Source organism: Lepisosteus oculatus, chromosome 27, assembly GCF_040954835.1.
Source record: "Lepisosteus oculatus isolate fLepOcu1 chromosome 27, fLepOcu1.hap2, whole genome shotgun sequence".
Lineage (NCBI taxonomy): Eukaryota > Metazoa > Chordata > Actinopteri > Semionotiformes > Lepisosteidae > Lepisosteus > Lepisosteus oculatus.
This window is the reverse complement of record NC_090722.1, coordinates 9,669,641-9,697,376: the sequence shown is the minus strand read 5'-3', so window position 1 is coordinate 9,697,376 and position 27,736 is coordinate 9,669,641. Positions and strand designations below refer to the sequence as shown.

Sequence of the window (27,736 nt, the reverse complement as noted above, 5' to 3'; positions counted from 1 at the left end):
TGAGCCCTCCAGGGACGTGTTTTAGAGAAGCGCTGTTGACCGTTTTGGGGAGCCCTTGGCCTGCGGGGCTGTGGGAGGGGGTCGTGCTCGCTCATGTCTGAGGTTTTTACTTTCACTCCCCCCATGGCGGGGGACAGAAATAAGTGCTACACAGGCTCTGGTGCAGAGAGATCGTTGGTGTAAAAACAGTTTTCCCAAGCCACTCAGTTTGTCATCCATAATTTTGAGGTATTGTGCAGGTCAGGACAAACTGCTAAGTCTAACTAAGTGACTAATGCTGCTGTGGTGCTGTCTCTCTCTCTCCCTGTGTGACTGCTTACTCTGACAGTGGGACTCTGTGCTTGCTCTCTCTCTCTCTCTGGGCTCTGATAGTGGGACTCTGTGCTATCTCCCTCTCTCTGTGTGATTTGCTGTGTACAGGTTTTGCTTACAGGCTTCATCAGAGCGGCTGCTCTCCTTGGTCCTGTACAGCACTGTCAACGGAGCTGCTGAAATTGTAGCACCCAGAGAGATGGTCTGGAGTACTGGGTTGCTGAATGCTAAAAGGGATTCCTCCTTTGTGTCTTCATCAAGACTTCAGCTAAATCTACTGGGCATTGGTGGGAAGTACACTGCCAGTCCAGTCAGGAGTGTGTTAGTGTGTGAATTCAGGGGCAGTGTGAGAGGAGAGGGACAGCAGTGTCTCCAGTCCAGTCAGGGGTGTGTCAGTGTGTGAATTCAGGGGCAGTGTGAGAGGAGAGGGACAGCAGTGTCTCCAGTCCAGTCAGGGGTGTGTCAGTGTGTGAATTCAGGGGCAGTGTGAGAGGAGAGGGACAGCAGTGTCTCCAGTCCAGTCAGGGGTGTGTCAGTGTGTGAATTCAGGGGCAGTGTGAGAGGAGAGGGACAGCAGTGTCTCCAGTCCAGTCAGGGGTGTGTCAGTGTGTGAATTCAGGGGCAGTGTGAGAGGAGAGGGACAGCAGTGTCTCCAGTCCAGTCAGGGGTGTGTCAGTGTGTGAATTCAGGGGCAGTGTGAGAGGAGAGGGACAGCAGTGTCTCCAGTCCAGTCAGGGGTGTCTCAGGGTTTGTGCTGGTGAGCTCAGGGCTGAAGGGTTGAATTTAGGTGATGGTGGGTGTCAGACAGACGGTGTTTGCAAACAAGCAGCAGCGCCAGAGCTCTTCTCGCCACCTCTCCCTGTCCCCAATCCAGCCACCCGGTCAGTGTTTCCTGCTCCAGAGTGTGGGTGATTCCAGCCCGATCTGAAACCCTGGCCCCAGCTCCCTGTGGAGGCAGGGAGACCATGAATTAGCAACATAGAGGTTCTGCTTTTTTTTTTTACAGGAGACCAAAAAAATCCCCAAAGTGGGGAATTTAGCTAAAGTTTTTAGTCATTGCCAAGGTGAGGAGAGCTGTGCGGTTATTGTTGAAGAGGTGCCACAAAACATTTTAACCATGCACCGTTCGTTACTTCTCCAGTTGAAATTATTGGTTTTTATTTTTTTGGTGGGGGGGAGCGGTTTCCAGATTGCTGTCTCAGACAACACTGTCCCTTGTGCTTCTCTCCTGATAGAGTTCTAACCTTAAACTGGCTGTGACCTAATTTCCTAAAACTTTTGAAGTTGAGATTCTCTTTTTATCTCCCTGATAAGTTCAAAGAAGCCCTTTAAGGGAGATGCAGCCATCTTTTGCTAATTTAACTTTAAGGAGTAAGTTGCGAGGTGTCAAGATAGGTTTTCGAGACCCCTTTTTGGGAGACTTTCTGGAAAAACAGTTTCTGAGCCCGCTAAATCTAGGGTCATTCATGGTATGACGTGTGGTTTGAGCTCAGGAGGCCTGAAAGAAGCGGTTTTATTTGGTTTTGTGAATTTGGTCAGTCAGGGAACGACCACTGATTTCAGGAGCACAGACCTGGGTATTGCTGTAAATGCTGAGGAAGCATGATGCTTGTTTTCTGTTCTGAGAGTGGGTACCAGCGGCAGAGGAGACCAAGTGGATGGGCAGCCGTATTCCTGACAGCCCTGGGGGAAGACTTCTCGCCGTCTTCCCCAGCAAGGCTGGCTGGCTGGAAGACAGGTTGAAATGCACAGATGCCAATTATTCCACGAATCCAGTGTGGTCCAGACTTTTAAAGGTGGCAAAGAGCATCGAAGCACAGCAGTATTGCAGTAAAGAGAAGTACACCGTGTTAAATCAAGGTGCGAACCGATGGCGTGGTAAGTGTGCGAGAGGCCATTATACACACGAGGTAAACCTGAACCTGGGAAGACCTGCTGGGGTGGGCGGACTGGAGACGGGTGCGAGTGCGATGGGGAGAGAGCTTGTTGTGTGTTTTTCTTTTTTTTCCTGCCTTCTCCTTCGGTTTTCCGTCAGGTTCCAAATGTCTTCCAGGGGGAGTCTTTCCCAGGGTGCGGCCTGGCGCTGAGAGAGCGAGTGTCCTGACCCTGCGATCGGGCCTCGGGCAGTCAGGGCCCGAGCGGGCTGCTTGCCTGCAGAAACCTCCTCACCCTCTGCCAGAGGAAGTCGCCTGGGGGAGGGTCTGACTCCCTGGCAGGAGAAGAGGGAGCCCCCTTCTTTCTGCCTGTTCGGGATCGCAGACGGCACTCGCTCTGCCTTCTGCTGAGGGCCGGGATACGTCAGTCTATGTGGAGGATTGTGGGAGAAGTCCAAGTTCAGTCATTAGGTGATGTTTAAGGGGGTCCTGGGCGGGAGGGGGTGGGAAGTCCAGGTCCACCTTGGTCGGAGGGGCTCTGTGGAGGCAACATCTGTAGCCCGGAATTAACCCGGAAGGGTCACTCCTCTGCAGCTTTTTTTTACGTTTACCGAGGTCTTCTGGGGAACGGGGGTCGTTGTCATGTCCCCAAGGGGGCGCCACGGCCTCGGTGCTTCAGCGAGTTGAGGGGGGAAGGCAGGCAGCCGGGTCTGGAAATGACCAGAACCTGCTCTTCCTGCCTGTCCGCCGGCCGACAGGCCCGGGCTGGAGCAGCTTGGTGGTGGGGCCAGTTCGCTATGTGGCCACTAGGGGGCCGAGCAGCCAGACTGCTTCCCTGCTGATCTGATGTGCAACTGCATGCTTCTCAGCCTTAAAGTTTTTTTAAGAACATGAATTACATGTGAGCCATTTGGTCCTTATGGCTGGTTTAGTTTTTGTAGTCCATTGATCCCATGATCTCCTCTAGCTCTTTCTTGACTCAAGCCAGATCTGTAGTATTTCTGCCCCTGCGTTTGGAAGCAGGTTTTCCCAAGGGTCTGAAACTTGAATTTCTCCCTTGGTGTTTTTCTGCGTTGCACCCGGTGTTAAGTGAAAACCCTCTGTCACCTTGCCCTTGGGTGTGAATGAGCTGCAGCGAGGAGGTTCAGTAGCTTAAGGACTGCAGCCTCCCTGTGGAGGATCCCAGGGAATCTGCTCTGGCAGATCCAGCTGGACACGATCCCCAGTTGTATTACTTTTCGGATGGATCTGTCCCACATCCCCAGCTGCTTGTGTAAGGACTTGCCTCCTGGGGGTCGCAGGCCTGATGGTACCTGCTCTTCCAGTCTGTGAGTTTGTGAAGTGTTAAGTACTGTGTGTTATGTCATGGACAGTCTCTACAAGCAGAGGGGTGGGTTCCCCCTGTCCCGGGTCAGTCGCTGTTTGGGGCTGGGATATCACCGTATTCTGGGGCCTTTTCTCTTCCTGGTGTCAGGCAGGGTCTTCTCTGTGACTCTGCAGTCAGTCACACAGATTCCACTAAAGGGGGAATTTTCCCAGTTACACATGAGTGGATTTTAAGGGTGTTTCTTCCAGTGCCTGTGTTAAGAGGTTATGTCTCTCTGTTGCATAAGGTGTTCTTGTGGCAGTCTGGCCTCACTCTGCAGGTGTGCATTGTCAGGAAATCGAGACCTGCCTGTTCTCTTTCCCTCATCCAACACGATGGACATTTGTTCCACACAGGAGAGGAGGGAGAGCTGGGGTGACACTCGGGGCAGATGCTGCTTGTACACACCTGCTCTGGCTCTGGGATGAGAGAGAGAGGCTTGTGAGTTGGGGAGTTATGGTTTCATGAGACTCTGTAGCTTATTAGCGATGCCCGAGCAACACTGACAGTAATTGCTCACATGAGGCGCCAGGGACTGTGTAGTGCGTCTTGCTGGGAGACAGAGCCTCAGATAAAAAGGCACCGTGGGAGCAGAGAGCAGGGAGAAAGGCCTTTCGGAGCTCCTTGTTCTTCGACGCTCCTCTGCATTGTGGTTTTACCCTGATTGTGCCACAGGGCTAAGAGTCTCGGGTTCAAATGGCGAAGTTCAGGCTTGTCTTGTGATGTCCCATGTGATCCGGGGCGGATGCAGGGACCGGAGCAATCTGCCCTGGAGAGCCAGCTGCGTGGTACAGCCCGGCCTCCTCCGGCTCTGGCTGTTTAATTGAAGCCATTCAGATCCTAAAGCAGCTAATTACACCCATTAAGACTGGAGTGGATTAGCTCTCTCTTGCCAGCACTGCTGATCTCGGGGCTGCGGGCGTTTGCAGGCATGTATCCGTTAGTGCGGCAGCAGGAGGGCCGGAGCGTCCCGCCCACACTCCGGTATCCCACATCCGGGGCGGAGCAGCCAGTCTCCCCCTGCGCTTTCCGATTCGTGCCAAGGGGCCTGTCGGACACACAGGAGAACTGAAGCGGTGTAGAGAAGAGCAACCAGATCCAGTCCTACACTGACAGGCTGGAGGAACTGAGTCTCTTTAGTCTGAAGGGAGGGTCCTACACTGACAGGCTGGAGGAACTGAGTCTCTTTAGTCTGAAGGGAGGGTCCTGCACAGACAGGCTGGAGGAACTGAGTCTCCTTAGTATGAAGGGAGGGTCTTGCACTGAGGCTGGAGGAACTGAGTCTCTTTAGTCTGAAGGGAGGGTCCTGCACTGACAGGCTGGAGGAACTGAGTCTCTTCTCTAGAATAGTATTCAAAACTGCTACAAGTCACTCACATTGTTAACCCAGCAGATTTCTTCAGAATCAATAGAGGAAAATGAACTAGAGGGCACACCTGTAACTTTATAGAAATTAATGAAATCTTTCAACAGGAGACACTTATTTACACAAAGGGCGGCAGGAGTGTAGAACAAGCTATCCAGCAATGTTGTTTGATCCGACAGCATCCTTTCAATCCTTAGATCAGTTAACAGCCCAACAGGCTGGAGTTTGCAGCTCACCTTCTCTGCACGCAGGATGGCCGATTTCTTCTTCTGATCCAGTGCAGAGCCTTCTTTGCCCTTTTATCCATGGCTCTGACTGCCCAAGCAAGTACCAATCAACTGGTCGACAGTAGCTGTTTACACAGGCAGAGTCATACACAAGGCTTTTTTTCAACTTTCCCAAACCGTGGCTCAAGTTACATGAAGGCCCCAGGACTGCTCCCTCCCTGCCAGACCTCGTGTTCCTCCCCAATCTGCTGTACCCGTGTCTTTGAGCTGCTTGGTGGGTGTTCTCATTTCATCCAGCTCTGTTTTTAAGGGGTGGTGTGAAAACAAGACTTCTCCGAATCTCAGCTGTCACGTGCTTCAAACGTCGGCAGGTTTCTAGTGATTTGTGGGCAAACTGCCGTGTGACCAAGAACAATTTACAACCAAGAACACCTGGGAAGCTGTATTATTGAGGTTTCCCTGTTCTCACCTTGCAGTGATACTGTAAATGTCATGTGGTTTAAGATCCTTTGTGGGGAGGGACACTAAATCATTTACTGAAACCATCTCAGACTTCCAGGATGAAGTTATCCGATTTTCTAAGCAGTTTATTGGATGATTTGTCAGAGCAGCGTTGATGGCTCTTGAAAGACACGCTTGTGGAAGAGTAATTGGGCAGGTGCGTTGGAGGGGTGTGGATACATCTGTACCGAATCTGGGGGTCGATCCCTGCCAAGGGTCTGCTTGCCACAGACGTGCCTCTGCAGTGGGGGGGGGTGGGGGTCAGGGGCCACGCTGCAGGGTCCTGCCGGTGTCGGCGTCCGTGCTGGCGGGGTGCTCTGCAGGCTGGGCCTGGGCAGCCGTGTCCGCCAGCACACGCGTGAGCAGGATGGCATGATCTCCGCGTGAACTCCCCCTGACCCTCTGGGTCCTGTCCGCGTGATCCTGCGCTGGGAAAAATCCAACCATGAATCCAGCAGTAAATAATACACGAGTGCGCATCCAATACACGGCGGCTGCTAATGCACTTGTTCTCTCCAGGGATTTCCCCCGAGACGCAGATATCCTTGTGGTTCTCCCGCACCTCCCAAGCAGAGCCTGCCCTCCCTTTCATTCTGGGTCTCGGGTCCTGGGGGGAGAAGGGCTGGAATTCTTCATGGCTCCTGCCGATGTGATTCCCGCCGGCACGAACTGAGCACTTTTTTTTTTTTGACTCATGCTTGTGAAGTCCTGGTTGATCCTGCAGAAAAACAAATGTCGCGTCCCAATGAAGCATGGCACGGTGATCCTTCGTGGAACCCTGCCCTGCCCACCGGGATTTAGAATGTCAGAGGTCAGGCAGACTTTGATTTACAAAATTAAGAGAAGGACAGATTTGCATTGTGACGTTGTCTTGCTTCTGTAGTAGTAAAAAATGTTAATTTCCAAGCAATTTGGCCCTTTGGGACCCTTTGCAAAATGGCTGCTTTTCTATAGTTCTGTAGTTCCCTAACAACTGCACATAGAAGGAATTAAAAAACCTGGCTTACAAGTCTTGTAGTTTTATAATGTATCTGATAAACCTGTAACATCACATACAGTCTACATAGTTAATACATCATCCTTGTCTTTTTACGGATCACAGGTTGGTTTTGTGTCCAAGGACAACTTTCTCATCTGTTTGGAGGTGGTTGTGCTTTTGTGGTTTCCATAAGCTCCAACAACATGGCTGGGTTGCTGTTTATTCTACTCCCACAACTCTTTGTGTAAAGTGGTGCCTGGATTTCATTCTGCTGTTTCTGGGGCTTGTTCCACGCTCAGAATTTGTTTTAAATACTTAAAACTATTATTTTTTTTAAATCAGCCCTCTTGGGTTTGTTGATCATGGGGCTGCGGTTTTATCGTTCGACTGGAGCAGCCTTGAACGTCAGCCAGTCCCCGCCTTTCCAGACAGCTCTTGTTCAGACCTGCCCAGCCTATTTCTGGGTGAAACTCCACCCTCCGAGCTGAACTTGAGTCCCCTGCGCTCGGAGGGGTCTTGGCTGGGGCGAGCGGCTCCCAGTGGCCCCTGGCCTGTTGGCTGCCTGCCTGCAACGGCTTCGCACTCGAGAGAAGGTGTGAAATCTGCCCACTGCGCAGACAGCCCCCAGCACGCTGTCCCACGTGCTTGTTCGGAATAATAATTCCTCACACGGACACTGCACCCTGAGCGCTGTACGGGTCAGGGGGGGATCCCCTCCACCTCCGGCAGTGTGTACCCCCCTGCCTGGGTGACACGCCGGCTCTCAGTGGGGGGCAGAGCTGAGTGACGGAGCCAGTTCAGAGACGGGGGTTATCGGGAGCCTGTGACCGGTCTGATCTCTGCAACATGGATGGCCTCCTCCGATCACCCTGGCGCCCCGCTCTGCGCCGAAGCCTGCTGGCCTCCCTGAGCGGGTCTGAGGTGACTGCAGGTCCCGCCATGTGGCCCTCCTGGCTGTGTGGGACCAGTACAGGGGGACACACTTTCCTGCTGAGGACCCCGATCACGCTGTGACCTGGAGCCCCAGGGTGTCAGACGCCCGTGTCTGCCAGGCTGAGGGCTGCAGGGGCGGGGAGGGGGAGAGGGGTCCGGGCTGTGAGAAGGCCCGGGCCCCCTCGCTCCAGCGCCCCTCTCGAGCCTTATTTAGCCGTCAAGCGAACGGGCCGGCTGCCAGGGGGAGCTGCTGGCTGCGAGCTCCCTGGTATATATTTGGATTTTCTGCCTGTAGATAAGGCCCTTGGAAAATATAGCAGGGGGCAGCCCAAGCAACGTTTGCGGATTATTTTACTTTATTTTCTCCTCGGAGGAAAAAGGAAAGGAGTGAAAAAGTGAGGGAGAGGGAAGAGGAGAAGGGGGGGGGGGTTGTGGTGAGAAAGCATTACTTTTATTTTTATTCTTAACCTCTTGTAACTGGGGGGGGCGACTGAAAAGGAGAGCCCGACCTCCTCCCTGCGGCGCAGCTCTTCCAGCTCCTGAGTAACAGGAACAGGGCTGGTTCGCTTTATCTTCCCTGCGCATCATGTTTACCTAGCAACACGCATCACCCGCTGCTGGCCCTCCCATTGGTCATTTCAAACCGCGGCCTCGGCCAATGGGGCGCCTGTTGCCATGGTGCAGTGTGTGTTGCCGGGTGGAATTTGCTGCAGGCACGTGAGTCCGGGAACCTTTTTTTTTGGGGGGGGGGTGTTGCTTGCTTTTGTCTGGGAGCTTGCAAACGTGATTTACTGGAACCGAGTCACACTCGCTCCCGAGAAACCAGCACCACCGTGTGCTCAAGCAGGTCGCGCTGCCCACGATAGAGGGGAGGAACGGGGAAGAAAAAGAGAGAAGCAGGATCGGAACAGGCCGCGCACTGGGCCGGCCTGCAGTGGCGTGTGGCGGGCCGTGCTCCCCCCCCGGGGCGGGCCGCAGGGGCCCGCAGCGCAGCCGGTACAGAGTTAAAAAGGTGCTGCCCTAGATTACAGAGCCGAGTTAAAATAGGTCTCTCTCTCGGTACTTGAGCGAAGTGAGTGCAGATACAGACACATGACCCGCTGTCTCATTTTTAAAAGCGGATTGGTGGCGTATTATGTGTCGTATAGATTTAACAGCCCTGCCCCCTCCTCGAACCGAAAAAAAATGGAGCTGGCCGCGAGCTGAGAGGTGCCAAGATCTCTCTGTGGCTTAAGAGCTTCACGACAAGTTCAACGCGCTGTGAGCTGAGGGCAAGACCGGCAGAGCTACCAACAGGGACCGTAAAACAAAGAAAGAGCAGCAGCCCCCTGGACTCGGTGTATCCCGATGACAGTCACCAGGGGAGCCCTGGCCAGCCCGTTCCCTCTCGGTTCGGGTCGGGTCAGGGGGGCTTGTCCCCTGATGGGCTTCTGATGTTGTTTAAAATGAGCGGCCGGCGAGACGCAGCGCTCCTGCTTCTCAGACCCCTTCAGGAGCAGCAGGTTAAAGGTGGGCGGCGGGGGGGGCGGAGACGAGCCTCCCGCGCGCCCGGCTCGCCCTTTGACCCACATTACACCAGAGGAATTCGCCCCTCTCGCGCTAACCAGATAAGGCGCGTGCGGGGGGGGGCAGTCGGCTCCGCGCGCTGTAATGCTATTACGCAAGTTTTAGGCAAATCAGTGGGGTGGGGGTGTACCAGGCGCCGCTGCATGACGACATGAATTCAGTCAGCAGCTAGAGATAGGATTGACCAGAAGCGCGGTGTTTATCTTTGAGGGGGGGATGAATGCGGATTTATTCAGGTTTGGCAGAGTTAATCCCATCCCGCACCCCCCCGCACCTCCACTCGGCCTTTCCGGACCCTCACGGGCTCCACGACCCCCCCGAGAACTGTAACAAGAAAGTTGAACCGCGCAGGTCGACAGGTGGCCTTTCAAGTACACGTGCGGCGACGCCGGCGACCTCCTGGTTTAAACGTTAACCCACCCCCGCCCCCTCCTCTCCACGCCAGGAGAAGACGCGCTTGCGAGTGACTCGCTCGGGGAAAGGTCGCCTTCTAGTTGCGTTTTAGCTGTATGTGTCCACAAAACAAACCCCTTCAGCTGGGGAAACGCTGAACTTCAAGGAGAGCGGCAGCTGCGGTCGCCTCTTCAGACTTGACACTCGTGGTGCCCGAGACACAATCAGCGTTTTTCGGTCGCAAGACATTTACTGGGGGGCGCACAGCGTGCAAGCCCCCCGCAGGCCTTCAGCAGAGCGCGAAGCGTGTTCGAAGGTATTTTATCTTACTTCCGGGGCTTGTGCCTTCCCTCTTGAAGAGTGCGGTCAGTCCAGTTCTCGTCCCCGACCGCCTCTTATTGCACAGCGCAGCCAGGGTAAGGGTTATTCTAGCGAGCAAGGTGTTGTCTGGCTTCCGAGGGTCATAGTTCTTAATTTACTCGCGAAGTACACAGCTTGTTGATGGGGTGCAGCTTGAGCTCCTGTGAGTGGGACAGCGGGTCTGTTAAACTGCCCTGCGCCACTGTTGCAATCGTGTCCTTTTTCGTCCACATGATTAAACATTCGTTCATATGCTGATGTAACTCGGGGGATTTTCTGGATTTTATGAATTTATTATCCAACACACAAGTTGGTTTGCGACGTCGGATTCTGGTATAAAAAGGCGCTGCCCCCTTTTAAAAAAAAATGAGTCACTGTTCAGTCTCTTCCCTTTTTGTGCGCGGTGTCACCCATCCCCCCCCTTCCTTCGTCTCCTGGCTCTGGGTTAGGATGCGACCCCCCATCGTCGCTATCAGCAGCTACCTGAACCGTAGCTCCCATTTCCGCGGGCACGTCACTCCCTCCAGCAACACAGCGTTCAGGGAGCGTCGAGGCGGGTCTCTTCTCCCCTTCTCCCCGCCCACTTTCTCTGCGACCAATCCTGGCCGCCGCCGCCAGTGCGTCTGACCAATAGACAGGAAGTTGCCGTGGCGTCGGGTAGCAACAGCCTCGGGGACGCGCAGGACGGGTGGGTGGTTTGCTGTGTCTATGAAGTGACGGAGCCGCGCGTCAAGGTGGGAGGGGAGGCAGGAAGCCGGACGCGCGCTTTAGCACAGAAAGTTAATATTATTTTATTATTTTGTAGGACATTCGCTGCCAGGGTATGCGTACTCCCAAAAGCAAACGATTGAAAAAAGTTTTCTTTCTTATAACTTTAACACTGAGTACATACTGTTAGTCCATCAAATGCTGTATTATTAAGAGCTTGATGTACTTCTATAGGGCTATACCGACCTGCCTCCGGAAAAAAAGGAAGTTTAGTTTATTTGGAAGAACTAAGAAAAGTCTTCGAAAACTAGTATGTGTGAAAGGAACACGCCTTTTGCCTAGGGAAGAGATATTGAGATATACCGAGGGCTTAAATGATCAAGTCGAGTTATATATTTTTTTTTAGATAAAAATGATCCAAGATGGAGAAGTAGGAGCCATGTATATATTTACATGCTTCATAGTAACAATACGTGGCTTAAACTAGCTACGTGAAGCTTTTTATTTTAAAGTTGCTCATCACATCCTCTTTCAGCGCTCTGACGAGCACTCGTTCGTTCTGAAATGCAGGAACTGGCACCTGGCACCTATTCTTGTAAAGCAGAGCCCGGAGACATTTACTGAGATACCCAGTGACTGGAGTATCCCCACAATTCCTTCAGTGTATCAGAGTCAATCTTAACAGAAGCAATAGGGTGAAGAACCACTGTTCCCGTGTGCCCATCCTGCTTCGCATTCTGGACTTGTCTGCATTTCATTACAATTTTCAAAAAATGATGTTGAAAGAGGGCAGCACGGTGTCGGGGGGTCAGGAGGGCTAGGGCCCTGGGTTCAGTTCTGGACCCGGCGTGCTGTCTGTGTGGAGTCTGCATGTTCTCCTCGTCTTTGTGTGGGTTCTCTCTGGGTGCTCCCAGGGCCCGGAGGCATGCTGGTGGGTTAATTGTGTCTAGTTGTTTCTGCGTCTGCCCTGCGGTGGACTGGCGTTCTGACCAGGGCGTGTCCTGCCTTGCGCCCACTGGGATAGGCTCCGGGACCCTGAAATGGAAGAAGCCGTTGGAAAATGGTTGGATATAGGAAGACGGAGAGGACCTGACGGCTGAAGGCTTTCCTGAAGGATAGTGTTGTACGCCCTCTTGTCCAGCAGAGAGGACAATTGACCAGAACAGCATTCTGCTCTCAGTCCTGCTGGGAAACGGGATTAATTCCCACACATCCTCATCCCCTGTCCCGAGCTCGCCGGAGAGGGATGGGTGTGGGCCGCGGAGCGCGCTGTGCAGCTGTTCCAGCTCTTTGTGCTCCTTGGGCAGGCCTTGCAAGCAGTGTGGGTGTGGGGTTCCTCACGTTTTGGCCATGGAGGACAGACTGCAGTAAGAGAACTGGCTTTCAGGCCTTGCTTTTAACTTTACGTCCTAACATTCGGATTGCAGAGAGCATAATGATGGGGCATTATAAACGCCCAGTATGTCTTTTTCTTAGCTGGTTTCAGCCCAGTGTTTCCCATTTTGTATCTTGCTCCTGCGTGCAACTCCCTGCATCTGTCTGCCTTCAGTGTCATCCATCGGGGCTCGGCACAGTCGAGACTGAATCTCTTTGGGATTTCCTTTGTGGCTTCTACAGTGTTTTGCTAATCCTGCTCTTTTTGTTGGTCTGAATTAGGAAGAGCAGTGGTCCTAGTATGGATCCCTGTGGCACTCCGTTAACTGCATCACTCCAATGTGAGCTTTTATCCCTTGCGTGTACAGATTCAGAAGTGCTTAAACTACTATTGTAGCTGCTTGTTCAGCTTGAAAAATTATTTGAACGAGACCTGCTGCCCGTTAATTGTTCACTGTGCTGTAGAATCCTACTGTTATAGACACCCGCCACAAATAAGACTCATTGCCCTATAGGTATTTGTTCTTTGACGGAAGCTACACCAGCAATTTTACGCTCATTTGGTCTTACTGTTGTAAGAGGTTTGTTAAAGGTCAAATAACTTTCCTTGCAGCTGGGTGTTTCACCGAGATGTGCCTCTCCATGCCGGTGGGCCCTCGTTACCGTTCATTGTCATGAGGAATGGTACCTCATACAGTGCCTGTGGCACTCAGATGTGTTTAAAGGAGCTAAAGCGTGTGTAACAATGCCAGGCACAAAGCAGAGGAGACACTAACACTCCCACTGGCTTCACCCATGGCCCTCAGAGCAGAGCGCAACACTGAATGGCTTCCCCTTCCAAAGGGGTGTGTGCTGGGGTATTGTGTTCCCAGGTTCCGAAGGACACTTTAAACCTTACACACGCAGACGAGGCAGCTTCTTGAATGGGTCAAGACCCTGCACAGCCCCCTTAGACTCCTGGGACGCTTGACCTTGAAACTTGTGTCTTTTGAGGGGGGTGATAGGGTGCTGCTGCTGGGAGTTGATTTCCCATAGAGGCAGGACTGGGGCAGCTGGTGGAAGGTGGTGGAGAGCTGGCTGGGCTGTGCTCTGAATTCAAACCTGCAATTTCGCACGTTGATGCAGCTTTGCAGCCTAAATACCAGCGCAGGACAAACGTTGGTTCTGTACAGGTTCCTGGATTGATTAAGGGCTCTGTGCTTCAGGCAACGTCAAACTTCAGGCCCTGTTGTCAGTGACTGTAGTCTGAGCATCTGATGAATTATTCATTCTTGGATGTAGTTTTCGTGACTTCGCGCATCTTTGCTGTCACGTTACAGCGGTTTTCCCTTCACTTTTACTGTCCTCGTTTTTTCGATCTTCAGTCTTTAGATGTCACGCCGGAATCCGGTACAGAGGATATTGAACATATTGTTATAGAACGCAAGCAGTCTTAGTCAATGAGAAAAATAAAAAGTCTTTGCTGCTTCAAGGATACTTAATGCTGTATCGGGGTCCGTTTCTGCTGCTGCGGTGGGGGGGGCGCTTCAGTGGACGCGCACAGTGTTAGGGCACGGGGCCGCGCGTCGGCGGCGCGCCTTGGTAGTTGTCCTCCGTGTCTATATATATCTACCGGGTTACTATAAATGGAGAGGAGCGGCTTGGAGGCGCATCTATCCCAGAAAAGGGGGAAGGGTCTGGGAAGGTTTACTTTTAAAACCGGGAAGCTGTTGAATCGGGCGGAAAGACAGCGGTGTATCTTCGCGTTTTGGACCCCAGCGTCGATCGCAGCGTTGTGTGCCCGCGACACGTGAGGCGCGTTTAATTATTTATAACCCGGAGCCGCTCCGCCAACCCCCCGCCCCCCCCGCCGAGCGGCGCCTGTTGGAAAGGTCCTGCGCTCAGGGTGTGGATGCGGAGCCGGGCAGAGCGACTCCAACCCGGGGAGGAAAAAAGCGGCGAATATGAGCTAAAGGCGGCGGGGAAAACGTCTCCCGGAGAAAACCGCTGAGCGAGAGCGAAGGAGGCCGAGAAGAGAGCAGGAGGGCCGCGGCCAGGCGGAGCAGAGGCGCCGAGGGACGCCGGCGGAGCAGCGCGGAGAGCCGTCCGGGCGCCGGGGCCGAGGCGCAGGCAGGCCGGAGCCACTGCGGAGCGGGTCCGGGGCGCGGTGGGGGGGAGGGCGAGGCTTGCAAAAGGGGGCAAAAAAAAAACCCACCTCCAGCTTTCCCTGCCCCTCCGTGCCTCCCGTCCCGCATTTCTGGAATCTTTTTTTGTGTGCGTGTGTGGTCGGGATCGGGAATCGACCGGACCGAGCGAGAAAGGGAGGGTCCGGCCGGCGGATGTGCGCGGCGGAGGGAGCCTCTCGGAGGGAGCGGGACCTGTGAACACGGGCTCGGAGGCGGCGAGGGATGCGCTCCTCCCCGCCCGCCTGCGAGCGTCTCTCCAGCGGCTCTGCCCCCGTGAGGCGCGGCGGGGCTTAGGCTCAGCTCGCTCAGCCAGACACCCGCCAGTGGGCGGCTTTCCACATCTCCAGCCTGATCCGCGGGACTCCCGGGAGAGGAGGATCTTCAAGTCGAAACTTTCTGTTGTTGTTGCTGTTGTTGTTGCGCAAGACTCCCAGAAGACGCGGTGCGAGAGGCGCTCTGGGCGCTTCGCCTCTTTCCGTTCCTGCTGTTCGGTTGTTGTTTTTCCTGGGTGACTGTGCCGGCGACACGGGCTCCTCTTCTGCCCTCCGGCGCCTGAAATCTGCCCCCCGGAACGGATCGACCCCAGGGTCAGACTCGCTCCCAGGACCCCGACGGACCCCGAGGTCAGCGCCGGACATCTGCGACTTCCCCCCGCTAGCACCTCCCCCCCCGAGCCGGGGGTGTCCTGCCTGGGGGGCAGCCGTGGACAGACCTGACCGCACCCCCCGCCCCTCCTGTGGAACCTGTTTCTGAAAACCGGCGTCCAGGAAGCGCCGCTCGCCGCCCGGGACTCCGAGCCTTCCGCTCCGGAAAGCGGCGAGCAGCCCCTCCCCCCACCGTCTCCATTTTTCCGTCGTTCCCGGGATACCTGCGCCCCAGAGCGGGCTATTTTTAGCGGGCATGGGGTACAGGCGGCGGGGTGGGAAAGCGAGGAGACCCTAGCCCCACGCCGCTCCGATCGCCAGCGCAGGAGGGAGCCGGCGCTCCGAGCCCTGTCCTCCGCGGCGCCTCTCCATGCCTCCAGTGCCTGCGCGTCCCCGCTGGAGCTGCAGTCCGCCCGCTGGCTCGACCCCCGGCGACACGGTGCCTCGGCCCGGCAGGGTGTGGGCGTCCGTCATTACGTGAGCAAAGCGCGTTTTCACCAAATAGTCCTGTCCAGAGAGCTATCTTAATAGATAGGGTATAAATAGAGTGGAAATATATATTTTTATTTTGTATATCTCTAAAGAAGCGTTGCCTAAACAGAACTCATTGCCTTAGAAGACGCGCGGATCCCGCGGATTCGTCCAAACTTTTCCCTGCTCGGGGGATTTTATTTTCAGGTGCCTTTCTGTCTCTGTCCCGGTGTGGCCACCGCGGGAGAAGCGTCAGCCTTTCGCCAGAAGTGAAGGAAGCTAAAACTCTTGCTCTTAAACAACAACAAAAAAACGCTTTTTTTTTTTTGCTTTTTCCTCCGTTGTCAACGTCGCTGGATGTAGCAGATCGCCGCATCCCGTTGGGTTTTTTCCTCTTCAGACTGTTGTTTCCGGGATTGTATCGTTTGTGTTTCGAGGGAGGATTATTGTCATTATCGCCATCATACAGTTTTTCTCCCCCCTCCCCTCCCCTCACACCTCCCCCCGAATTGTACTTCTGTTTCCGATTGCGGTCGCGCCAGTTCTCCATCGGGGTCCCGCGGTGACGGAAAGGCGATTCCGATGGTGATCACGTCGGCCGTGGACGAGAAGCCCCAGCCCTCAGCGAGAATGGTCGCCAGCGTGCAAGCCGACTGGATGAACAGCCAGGAGCCGGGCAGATACCTGCCGCAGCCGCACCTGCTCAGCAAGGCCTCCCGAAGTCAGTATCCGAGCCGCTCCGGGGAACGAATCCGGGGGTGTGATTTCTAGGCAGGGGCTGGCTGAAAGGCTGCCTCCAGTGGGTTGGAAATCTGAAAACTGCCCCATAGATGCGGTCAGTCCTGTCATTGAGCTGGTCAGAAATTCAGTGGTGGAACTGAGGGCTCTGCTGGGACCAGGGACACTGGGGTCTTCCCCTGCTCTATTGAAGTGGTTGCACTGGGACAGGGGTGCTTTCCCAGCTCGTGTGCTGTCCTCTTGCAAAGCGTGCAGGTGGGGAGATGAGCCGATCTGGCGTTTCTGGCCTTGTCTCTCCCTCGCTCCCACGATTTTGATCCTTTCCTTCCCTTTATGCAAGCAGGGAAGCCCAGCGTGTGTGTGTGTGAGGCAGGTGGGGACCGGTCCTGATGGTAGCCTTCGCTTTCCGTGTTGGAATATAGCCGCCATCCGCAGACGCCCTCTCGGTTTCCTTAGCCTGTCCTCGCGGAGAGCCCTGTCGGGTCAGCTGGCGTGGGTGTATCTTCAGAGGCCACAGTCTCGGTTTTAAAATTTGCCGCTCCTCCTCCAGAGGAGCCAGGTGTGTCCAGGCGTGGGGGCGTGCCGCTGATCATCAGTCTGAGCAGCAGGTCCCGTCAGCTTCCGGAGTCCGGAACTTCCGGAGAGCACTGGGGTTAAAGGTCGATGGCCTCTGTGGGATGGCTTGCCGTTTCTGCTTCCGGGTTACATGGTGACCAGGAAAAAAAATAGCGTGTGGGTAAAGTGTGGGGGGGGCAAATAAGTGTTGCACAAGGCACTGAAGCCCGCTGCTGTCTAGATGATTTTGGCGTTTCTTGCTTCAGGATTTGACTTCCGTAGCTGGGTCAGGTGGCGGAGTGTGTCTTTGTGTTAGCGGGTCTTGGATTTCTCTCCCAGCGGCCAGTGTCTTGAGTGTAACGTTGCTGGGCACAGCGATCGGCCCCTCAGACCTCCAAGCAGAGCCACCAGCTTCAACCATGCAAGCATTGAGACAGCTCGTGGGGCAGGCAGATGCTCTGCGTTCGTCGTAGGTGGCCTAGACTACTCGATCGGGGGCAGCTCACAGATGCGTAGTGTTGTGGGGGGGCGGGGGGGTGAACTGGTAACTGCGCTGAGCACAGGACCTTGGACTGACTTCTGTCCGATTGAAAAAAGTTCATTTTTGGGGTTAACTGGGAGGGGGGGGGGGTGTATAAACGAGGCAGCCGTACTGCGTGCAGAAATGACCTCCTTTTAGGGTTTGCCTCCTGAGATCTCACCTTAGCGTTGGTTTTCGCGGGTGAGGTCCGCCGCGATCTGGCCGTGTCCTGAGCTCTGGCTCTACGTCCACAGGCAGTGATGGATACTAGACCTCCAGCTGCGGCCTGCTGCCCCCCCAGAGCAGACCCCTGGGGCAGTGAGAGAGTCCTGGGCTGTGGTCAGGCTGCACCTGTGCCGTGCTTTCGGAGGCGGTCCCTCGGTGCTGCCCGGTGTGGTTCTGCCGGCAGTGGTTAGCAGTGCGGACTGGAGCTGGGTGCAGAGGGGGCTCAGTTCGAGTTGAGCGGGGGGCGTGGTCTGGCAGGGTTCTTGGATTGGGAGAGGAGACGGGGAATGCTGAAACTCCTGCCTTTGGGAATGGTCTCCCATTGTCCTGGGTGCTCAGGATCCGAAGTTATTCTGAGAATTCAGGCTGATCTTGACTAATCCCTATAATTCCTTTTGCTACCTCAGGGTTTAGGGTGCCTGCAGTCTGCCTGTTTGTCAGTGAAGGTCTCGGGATTTTCATTCGTCTTTAATTATTGCGTCGATCCTCCACAGAAAAAATTCTGGTTCAGGTTGAATTTAAGTGATGTTTCAATTCAGTCTGAATTTACAGCTTATATGGGCTCAGCTCTCCCAGTGGAACAGGGAATGTTGCTCATCTCCTCTGGGGGTGTGGTTAGCGGAAGTCGGCTGTCGAGCTTCAGTGGTGGTGCCTTCCCTTCTGTCCCTGTGCCCGTGTTGTGCCAGGCTGAGACTGGTCCTGGCTGTCTGGCAGTGCTGTCTGGCCTCCGAAAAGGTGAGCTGGCACGCCAGCGATCCGAGAGCGCTTTGGCGGAGCTGTCCATCGCTGGCTTGTCTGGCATCGCAGGAGGGTCTGTACAGGGAGCCAGCCAGTGCCGCGAGCAGGGCTTCGTAGACACGGACGTGGCCCCAGTGCACAGCTGCTGTTCACAGCTCAACTTAACATCCTAAATGCCCACAGACTCCAGCTTGGCGTGAGTGGTAGATTGAAGCCGTTGGGTCTGAGGGAATAATTGGGCAGGAGAGGGACAGAGTCTTGTCCAGGCTTACACGCCTGCGTAAGACTTTCACGCCAGTAAGGTGGAGGGACAGCTGCCTGTGGGTGACCTGCAGCATCAGCACCATACCTCCACGATGGCCCTGCTCTGCTTGGTAATCTAACTGTAGGCCTATCCTGCACTGTAGGCGCGATTGTGTGTGTGGTCTGTGAGCCAGCTGTCCCGCCGGTAGGGTCAGGGAGACGCCTTCGGGCTGGGAGCGCTCTTCGGTGTGACAGCGGGGGGCACCCCGTGGTCTCCGGAGTGAAACTCGGGGGCTGCAGACCCTCTGAGCTTCTCGGTGCACTCGGCTCAGCTCTGCTTTCCTGACCGCTCCGGTGTCCGTTTCGTGAACTCGCTCGGGCGCTGGGCCTGTGGGTGTGGGCAGCACCTCTTCCCCGACTGCATCTAGTGGGCGCTGGGGCCTGTGGCAGAGCCCCTGGCACTGCATGGAAGCCTGGAGGAGTCCAGCAGGTTTCCAGTCCTAAAACCAGATGGGCTTATACCCCCCTACAGCCTCCACTTCAGCTGAACCTCCTTTTTGGTTTCAGTATTCATTTAGGTTGAGATCCTTATAAAATGGGGGGGGGTTGCTCCCGAGCCTTCAGAGCTCCCCATGAGAGAGCCGAGTCCGCGACCTCAAGCCTCCGGTGGCCAGAGCGCCAGAGCCCTGCTGGATGGCTCTGCAGCGCTGCAGGAAGGATGTTCCTCAGGGACCCTCCGTATTCCTTCCCGCAACATTCCTTCTTCTCCGGACAGCTATCCCGGGCTTTCTGCTGCTCGGATTCATGGGGTGCCTCTGTGGTCAGACCTTCGTTGGCCTGCCCTTTCACGCCAGACAGGGGCTTGCGCTCGGGTTCGTTTTGTCTTGTGCTCTGCGGTTTCTGCTGATGAAACGTTGGCTCGGTGGTGTAGTGTCCGGGGGGCTAGTGTGCGGACAGCCGGGCGTTAGGACCTGAGGCAGGCTGCGGTGCCCCAGGGGTTAAGGGGGAGTCTCTGGTTCTGGTCCAGCCTGCACCGTGAGCCCTTAGTGCTATTTCTGGATCCCCAAAAGCAGCTCTTGATGGACAGGTGCGCCCCCTCTCGCTGTACCTGCTCTGATCTTGGCTGTAGGTCTGGGATCTGCGTGCTTTTATTGGCTCGTGGACCGGAGGACTTCCTCCTCGTCAGCCTGGCAAAGCCTTTCCAGGAAGTGATGGAAGCTGGGAGCGCTTGTTGTGGGGGTGGGGTGGTAGCAGTCGGCCCCGGATTCAGAGGCTGGGCTGCAAGGAGACGGGAGCTGGTGCTTTCTGGCTCAGGGGCTCCACTGGCCTGGCGCGACGAGACCGGGAAAGAGAGCGCCGATGGCTGCCCTTCACCGGGACGAGAGGCATTGTGTGGCCCTGTGGCCCGTCGCCGCCTGGCGTGCCGGATGGGAAGCAGGCGGGAGCAGCGGAGCAAGGGGGACTTGCGGCTGGGGAAGGTCGGGAATCTGAAGTGGAAAGTACCTGTCCGCCGTAGCAAAACCAGCTCCCCTCCTCTGTGCATCGATGGCTCCACGTGCGGCCTGAGGCCGGCACCTGATGGCAGGGCCTGCGCAGCTTTGCCTCGCTCCCGGTTGCAGGACCTCCAGGCAGGCAAATGGCCAGGATGCTGGAGGCGTCCGTCTCCTGTCCTCTTTAACAAGACGGGAGCTGTGACCGTCCCAGGCTTTCCCTTTTCACCTGGTGTCCTCTTGAAGTTTTCCGTAAGGTGGGCAGCAGCCGAGGTCGGTTCGGAAGCCGGGCCGGTCCGTGTGAAGGAGCGAAGCAGTGTGGGGGCACAGACGAAAGCCGGGTGACCCGGGAAGTTAGAACCCAGAACGGGTCTCTGACCCGAAGGCCTTGGGCCACGCCGACGTGTTTGGTTTTGAAGTTGGCAAGTGACGGTTTGATGACATTTACACCACCGTTTAGTTCATCAGGAAAGTGAGGTTCGTCTGGGAACCTCCGTATTCGTTGCCGTGACATTGTCCTTTCTGCACGGGTATCCCCAGCTGCTGCTCAAATTCCCAGAGTGCTTTTGTGGTCAGATCTGTGTTAGACTGTGCTTTCACCCCAGACGGGGCTGGGAGAGGTGATTGCTTATGCTCTGTTTCTTTTTGTCTTGTGTTCTGCAGGTTCTGCTCATAGTTTGATAGACTAGTGGCGTTCCTTCGTTTGTTTTAAAACACGATTCTAAATGTCCTGTGTTTTACGTCGTAATTCCGTTGTGGGCACTACCCCCCCCCCCTGGTTGGCTGGAGTCATTTAAAACAAATGCAGGACTGGTGGCGTTCCTTTACATAAAGGGTGGTGGGAGCGTGGAACAGGTTACCCAGCCATGATGTTGAAGTCAGGATTGACTTCTTTTGAGAAACAGCTGAATGAGATGCTGGGATCTGTGACTTGACTTGGCCTTTATAATGCCGGCCTGCTGTCTTGGTTTACCCTTCACAAAAATACACCAAAATGCGATTTCGTCTGCGCTGGCAGGTCCTTGGGTTTTTCAGGGGACGTCCTGCTGGTGTCTCTGAGATTGAGCTCTGCCCTGCTGGCCCCCTGAGTTCTACAAAAGTTGCAATAGAGCGTTTTCTGTTTCTTCCGAATTAAATTAATTAGCTTCTGTTCTTCGGGGTTTGGGCTCGGTAACCATCCCATTTCTGGGTGGTGGTTCCTTGCCCTTCAAGATATTTTGGGAGAAGTCTGTCCTCTGACATTTTAATCTAAAAGGCGTTTGCTTGAGGTGGTGTGGTCCTACAGTGCATTAAGATAAGACCTGCTGTCTAAGCCCTAAATAGGATTGTGTGAGGTGCTCAGCAGGGCTCTGAAGGAGGTTTTCTTGAAGGTGAATGAGCAGTCAGCCTGACACTGCCCCCACCGCGTCCTGAGTGGAACACTGTGGACTGGCATTGTCTCCTGGCAGCTCACGTTGTCCTGCTCACAGTGCCCAGGGACAGGGGAGTCTGTCCTGTCTTGGGCAGACCTTCCGCCTGGATTCACACAGCCTTGGTGCTATTTAGCAGCCCTGACATCATATTTTTTTGCGCCCTGTGGCCAGTTGTCTCAGCCTCTCTTTGCCGAAACTGTTCATCTGCTCTCAGTCTCCGTCTGCGCCTGTTGTTGCTGGCAAACCGACCCACGTGTCTGTCTGTCTCCGGTCTGATTTAGCTGTGTCCGAGGGTAGCCCCATCTGTCTTTGCCCGTCTGACATTACAGCCTGCTCCATTTATTGGTGATATTGCTGTCCGGCTGACATCTCGGGATATTTTTCTCTTTCTCTAATCTATCTTTATGGCTTTGCAGCTGTCTGTTTACCCAGATCAGGGGAGACTTTGCAGCTCTTTGGCTGCACATCTTTCTGGTTTCACAGCTCTCTGGTTGTTTCTGGGCTGCCGTCTGGCTGCTGTCGCTTGTGAATAACTGTCTGATGGACAGACACCAACCACACTGTCCATGCACACGAAACCGATTCAGTGGGCTGCCTGTCTGTTTCTCTCAGAGGTATTCTCCTGTGCAGTCTGGTTTCAACTTAAAGCCTGGATCAGTAAACCACGTTGTTGACTCATTGTTGCTGGGACCCCTGTGACCCTGAATTGGAAGAAGATGGATGGGTGGGACTCTGACCAGCTTGTTTATGAATTAGTTTCTCCCTTCCTTAGATCTAAACCGCAGCCCCTTCATCGTGTTCGACCCAGGTGTGGAATGACACCGGATCGCTCGGTGTCCTGCAGGGGTCTGCTTGCTTACTTTCCTTACACCCGAGGGAGCAGGCGTGTGGAGCCCTGACACTTGTGCATCAGGGTGAGCTCCAGAAAGCTCTCGCTCCATGCTGGAGTCCGGCGCACTGCTGCCGTGTTGTGGGGACTTCGGAGCGGAATTCCGAACCGCAGCAGCTGAGATTGAGTCTCGAAGGGTGTGTACCCTGTGTGATGTACAAAGCCAGGCACCGGCACTGCCGGGGGACCCCCAAAAATCAGATACCGTTCTGCCAACGGATGACAACGAGCCTGTCCTTGATCAGACCAGGGGGAGTCCTGGGGCACTCGGAGCAGGGCTACCACTGCCACAGTGGGGTGTGTGGAGCGAGTAGCAGCTGGGAGTCTCTGCTCCTGATCTATCGGCTGGAATGGACAGGCAGGGGCGGGGGAGTCACTGGGAGGGGGTGAGGGAGACGGACTGGACTGGCGGTGCTGTGTGGGGAGTGAGGGAGGGGGGACCAGGCGCCGGGATGAGTAGCGCCTCGATGAGAGGAAGAGAAGGTGGGGCACAGAGTAGCGCACACAGCCGAGAGGGGGGGCAGCGTGCGGACCAGTGCATCGGATTGGATCAGAGAGAGGCGGGAGAGCGCGGACTGGCGGGTCGGATGGGATCGGAGAGAGGCGGGGGAGGGCGGGTCCGATGGGATCGGAGGGAGGCGGGAGAGCGCGGACCGGTAGGCAGGACGGGAGAAACGAGGGGCAGAGGGAGAGGCCGTGTGGTTGTCAGCGGGTTTGGGAGAGAGACGGTGTGGCCTAGTTATCTCCAAGTACAAGTGGAGGGACAGCCGCTGTGGTAGACAGAGAGGGTGGCAGCGTGGGCGCCTGCAGAAACCACAGTTGGGGCTCCCTGCTTTCTCCGTGTGGCCTGTTATCAGGGGATAAAAAAGCTCTGTGCGTGTCTCTGACGTCAGTGTTGCTGTGTGGTGAAACTCAGACCCAGATGGCCTTTATTAATAGCCAGAGTCTGACTCAGCTTCGAGAGGCAGTCTAAAGTTCAGTCCAGGAGAGGGGGCTGATGGGTTTTTTGTATGCATTTTTTTTTAAATCCATAGACAAACGGTGGCCTCAACCAGCCTCTTCTTGCTTAGCAGGTGGTCTGTTTTTTCTCAGTCAAGCTACTCCTGGCTTTGGCTTCTCTGCCGGAGCCAGGCACTGAGGTTCCCATTATATCCTCTGAGTACCAGAGCATCTGGGCAGAACTCCAGTACCCAAGGGTGGCCCCTCCTGTGGCCTCTTGCCCCTGGTTCCAGTGCTGGTGTGTGCGTTTGGCACTTGGGGTTCAGGGGGGAGATCGCCTCGGAGATCCGATCAGCTCGGGGTACAGGCTGGCCGTTCCCGGCGTATTCCAGTCCTCGAGAGCGGCGGGGTCCCCTGATGTTTTTAGTTTGCGGAAGAGATCCAACCAGCGGAATCGGGAGTCGCTGCACCAGGTGGAGCTCGTGTGGCGGCGCCCGTGAGACCCGCAGGACTGGGCCCGGCACGGCGGGCACGTGCCCTCGGGGCGCTGGCCGGCCCACATGCGCGCCACGCCGGGCGGTTCTGTGAAGTGCTGCCCCCTGGTGGCCGGGGCTGGGTCTTCCTCTCACGTTAGTGTCGCGTCACCTTTCCTCGCTGGAGACTGCCGCGGATCGCCAGCTTCCAGACCTGCGTGCGTTTCATGACCGCTTTGATTGAAGACGCTGGCTTTTTTTCTAGTTCTTTATCCGATTTTTAATGGGGTGACTGTTTTTTTGTTTAGTGCCAGGAAGAAACCTTCGGCTCGCTCTGTGCTAAAGGGCGAGTTGTGCGGTTCAGGGTTCCGTCACAAGTTGTTGGTATTTTGACTATTGGTGCTTTGTGTGGTCGTTTTGGGGCTTTATTATCTGTAGAAGAGCAGGACTGGGCTCCCCTTTTAAATCGGATCCACGTTATAAACATACGTGCGTGCCTGTTTCTGGGCTGTGCAACTTGTAGCTGTGGCAGTTCCCCTGTGGGGCACTGTGACAGAGTACAGGCCTGTAATTGTGACGCCAAGCCCTCACTAGGACGTTCCTCTGGTTGATAGGAGCGTCCCTGTGTGCAGATTTGATTTGATTTGTTCCTGATGTTTGCTGTGTGGTTCTTTGTCCGCTTGCTTGCTGTTTTCTTCAGGCGGGGACAAGATTCTGCTCAGGAGAATGTAAACGGGGGGGCAGGGGGCTCTTACGTGGCGCACAGGCCCGGACAGTACTCTCTCCTCTTTATCCTCTCCTTTCTTGCTGGGCCTGTGAGCAGACATGGCCACCAGCGTTAAGCAGCAGTGCAAATCCAATACCGGCAGGGACACTGCTGCTTCAGGAAGTAACATCTTATTTTACATCTGAATGGCGCATCTTAAGAAGGACTTGCAGAGATGAAGGAATGGCCTGGTTTCCTCTGCTGCTGCCCAGTCTCTGACCGCAGGACAGTGCTTCACATCTGGAGGGACTGAGCACAAGCAGGCTCACTGACTCTCTCCACACGACCCCTGTAGAGTCACTCCAGGAGCCTGGACTGGGCCAGCCTGAAGCCAGCCGAGAAACCAGGCCAGTGCCGGAATAGCTGCACCGAAGTAGGTCAAGTACTCTCTGACTGGAAGAGTGCGCTTGCCCTTGAAGAGAGATGGCCATCGTCCGCCCTGCCCTGCCCTGCCCACCGTGGTACAGGGAGAAAAACACGCCTTCAAGCGCTCTGGCCTTAACAACTGCGCCAGGGTGGACTTGTCCTTCTTTGTCCTTTGCCCCACCTCTCGTGCCCCAGAGTAGTGTAGTTCAGTGTAGATGGGCACCTTGGCGCCCTGCCATGCTGAATTGTGCCCACCCCTGCTCCCTGCCAGCTTCCCTCACTTGCTTTGCCTCGCATTCCCCCAGTTGTGCTGCACAGGGTTTTTTGGGAAAGACTAGAAGCCGATGGAGCTCCTCTTTAAGAGGATTTAAAGAAAAAACCTTGACTTAATACCTTGCAGTTATATCCTGCCTTTCATCCCAAAGGATCCCCAAGCCTTTGGCCTAAAGGAGGGAGCTTGCCCACTACAGTGATGAGGGCCAGCTCTCCTGCTCCAGCCAGAGTGAGCAGTTGCTTCGCCTGTGTGATTCAGCGTGAAATTAACCGGGAGACCGACTCCCAGTTGTGCCACTCCAGAGAGGAATTTAGCCAGGACTTCGGGGATCTTTCAGGCCCAAGAAATCAACTCCGTTCTGAAGGATTGCCAGTCCTGCAGCACGGTGCTCCCACTCGCCAGCACCCTGGGGCACTGCAGTGCGAATATTGAGGGCAGAGCGCCACCTCCTGGTCCGCCCTCGCCCCTGCCAGGATCTCTCTTGTGCGGGCATTCCCAGGCCCAGCTTTGCCGACGGTTCTGATCAGGGCCGGTGGCTCCGCACCCGTCTCCTCGTGGCTCTGACCGGCCCGGATCCATCAAACCAGCAAATCTCTGATCCTGGCCTGAGCGGGAAGGAAGGGCACTGGTGGGATGGAAGGAGACCACTGACCGCTCGCAGGGCCTGACGCAGACAGCCTTGTGGCGCCCAGCAGTGACCTCTTGGGTGTAGAGAATTGGAAAAGTGCTGATGGGCTCAGAATAAAAAGTGGGGGAGTCCTCTTCTGTTCACCTCCTCCTTAGTTAAATTCACTTGTCATTAAGTGTAGTTTACACAGAAGGGGCTTGTGGGCTCTTCAGAGGCTCTTTATTGCCGTTTCACCACAGCGGGCAGCGACGCGGCGCCTGACACCAGTGCCATTTCCCCTCTGCTGACCAGTTGAAGTGTTCTGGGGTGTCCACAGGTCAGAAGAGCTGCCCCAGTTCAGAGGTTGAGAGAGAGCCTCCCTCTTTTACACTGGGGGTGTTGTTCTGAACGGGTCTCCCCAGGCCTGGCTGCAGCAGTGCCCGGGCACTGAGTGGGGGTCCTCTTGCTAACCCTGGTGCGGGTGATCTCGGGCTGCAGGGATTCAGTCCAGCGAGCCTCCGGACCTCCAGGTGCTCCGGCGCCGGTTCTTCACTCCCGGGCTTGCAGGAGTTAAAGGTCCCCCGACTGGTCCGGCTCAGGAATTCCGACCTGGGCTGGAATGCAAACGGGGATCAGGCTCTCCAGGGCCGCGGCACACGTTCGGCCTCGGGGGGGGCGGCCCAGCTGTGTCCATCACTTACCCGTCCCACCCCGGAGAGGCTCCTGCCCTCCTGTGACCCAGACTCTCCGGCCCCGGGGTCTGTGACGGCCCCCCTGCTTCGTCAAGCCCTGCAGCTGTGTTTCTCCTTCGGCCCCGGGCCCTGAATTCTGCTTGCTTGTGGCACGGAGTGGCCTTGGTGTTCCCTGAGGAGAGTGCTGTCCACACTAGCAGTATCCGATACTCCCGTTGCTCCGATTCCTCACGGGCAGTGTCTGGAGTGACTGGCCGCCTGCAGTAATCTGGGACATCGGGATGTAGCGTCTGCGGAGATATCAAGGGGCAGGCACGCGGAAGTGAGGCGTTCCCGTGAATGAACATCCGTAATATTCGGATCCCAGCGATGCGTGTGATGGTGCAATTCCGATCGGTTCTCGGTACATTTGGGATAATTACACTGACCCCCGTTTGCCGTGTGAGAGCTGAAGTTCATTTCTCGTCGCCGTGTTCCTAAGCCGTGATGGGGAGAGCTGTTGAGACCATGATCCACTGCCCCTTGCTAACTGCGTCAGAGCTTCAGTTTCTAACGTGACAAATAGAGGTTGGATTCACAAAGTCATCAGTTCAAGCCGTCTGCGTTGTTGCTGTATAAAGCAACATTACCTCGGTATCCCCCGGATTTTTAAATTAAAGTTCGGTGTTAAGTGATATGTATTCTTTCTTAAACCCGACCCTCCCCAGAACCTCTGTGAAGTTTACTGAACCCCGATGTTCAGAGTACTGCTGTAGGCTCCCGGTGAATTCAGGAGGCAGTGTTTGGGCCTGCTGCAGTAGGTGTCCATGCTGTTTCCTCGGAGTGAGGAAAGAGCTGCTTGTGCTGGTGACAACACTCTGTATTGAAGAGTCCCGCTCTGTGAGACTCGGCCCTGGCACACTGCAGCAGCTGTGGATGTTCATGAGCCAGGGGAGTCGTCATGCATATAGCGGCTTCCAAAAGCTCAGGTAACTGAGGTTTTATTTTGCTCCGCTTTCTGAAAGGAAGTCATGTGGGGGAATTGTTTCAGTGGGGCACAGGCTGCAGCCCTAGTGGCGTCTGTTACCAGACACAGACGCTGGTAGGCACTTCTTGTTTTTGTCTGTGTGCCGCTGTGGAGAAATGTTCTCGTGTGCCGGTGTGATGATGCGTCCGCTGGCCAGCAGTTCGGTCTCGCGGCGAGCCGCGATGGCGCGAGTTCGTGACGGGACCTGCAGCAGCCTGACTCCAGCCGCATGCCGGAGCTGGCTGGGCCCTGAAGCTCATAAATGGACACCAACTGCCTGCATTGTGCGTCCCTCCAGCTAGAATGCAGGAAGTGTGACCAGCTGTGGCCTGAGCTCTTGCTTGTTTTACCCTAACAGGGAATGGAGAGGAGCCGGCGGAGGGCCTTGGGAGAGGTGGGGGGAGGGGGGTGTCTTTGCCCCTCAGCTGTCAGTCCTGACACCCCCCCCCCATCCCACCTCCACGGCCGGGTGGAGCCCCGGCTGTTGCCATGGCGACGCTGTGAGTGACGGCAGGCAGCTGTGTTTAGTCAGCTGTGAGCAGCAGCAGGCACTGGGAGCAGAGC

The 27,736-nt window shown here is 55.5% G+C and overlaps 1 protein-coding gene and 1 long non-coding RNA gene across 4 annotated transcripts in view; one reads left to right on the top strand and one right to left on the bottom strand.

Annotated features, from left to right (window-relative positions):
- Window positions 1-27,736, top strand: part of dyrk1b (dual-specificity tyrosine-(Y)-phosphorylation regulated kinase 1B) — a 44,294-nt gene that overhangs the window by 3,263 nt on the left and 13,295 nt on the right. Inside the window, exon 2 of one of the 3 annotated variants that reach the window (XM_069185128.1) lies at window positions 15,782-15,960. The exons of 1 other annotated variant lie outside the window; for it this stretch is intronic. In XM_069185128.1, the coding sequence (XP_069041229.1) occupies window positions 15,822-15,960 (139 nt within the window). In that variant the 5' untranslated portion in view covers window positions 15,782-15,821. Of the gene's footprint in view, window positions 1-13,834; window positions 15,961-27,736 lie in introns of those variants that run through there. One more of the 3 variants, XM_006641627.3, reaches the window with a different exon arrangement.
- LOC107080087 (uncharacterized) lies at window positions 901-10,526 on the bottom strand. Its single transcript, XR_011183845.1, has 3 exons — window positions 10,361-10,526; window positions 1,886-6,364; window positions 901-1,258 (listed from the first exon to the last, which is right to left on the bottom strand). It is a non-coding gene; the product is annotated as an uncharacterized lncRNA (long non-coding RNA).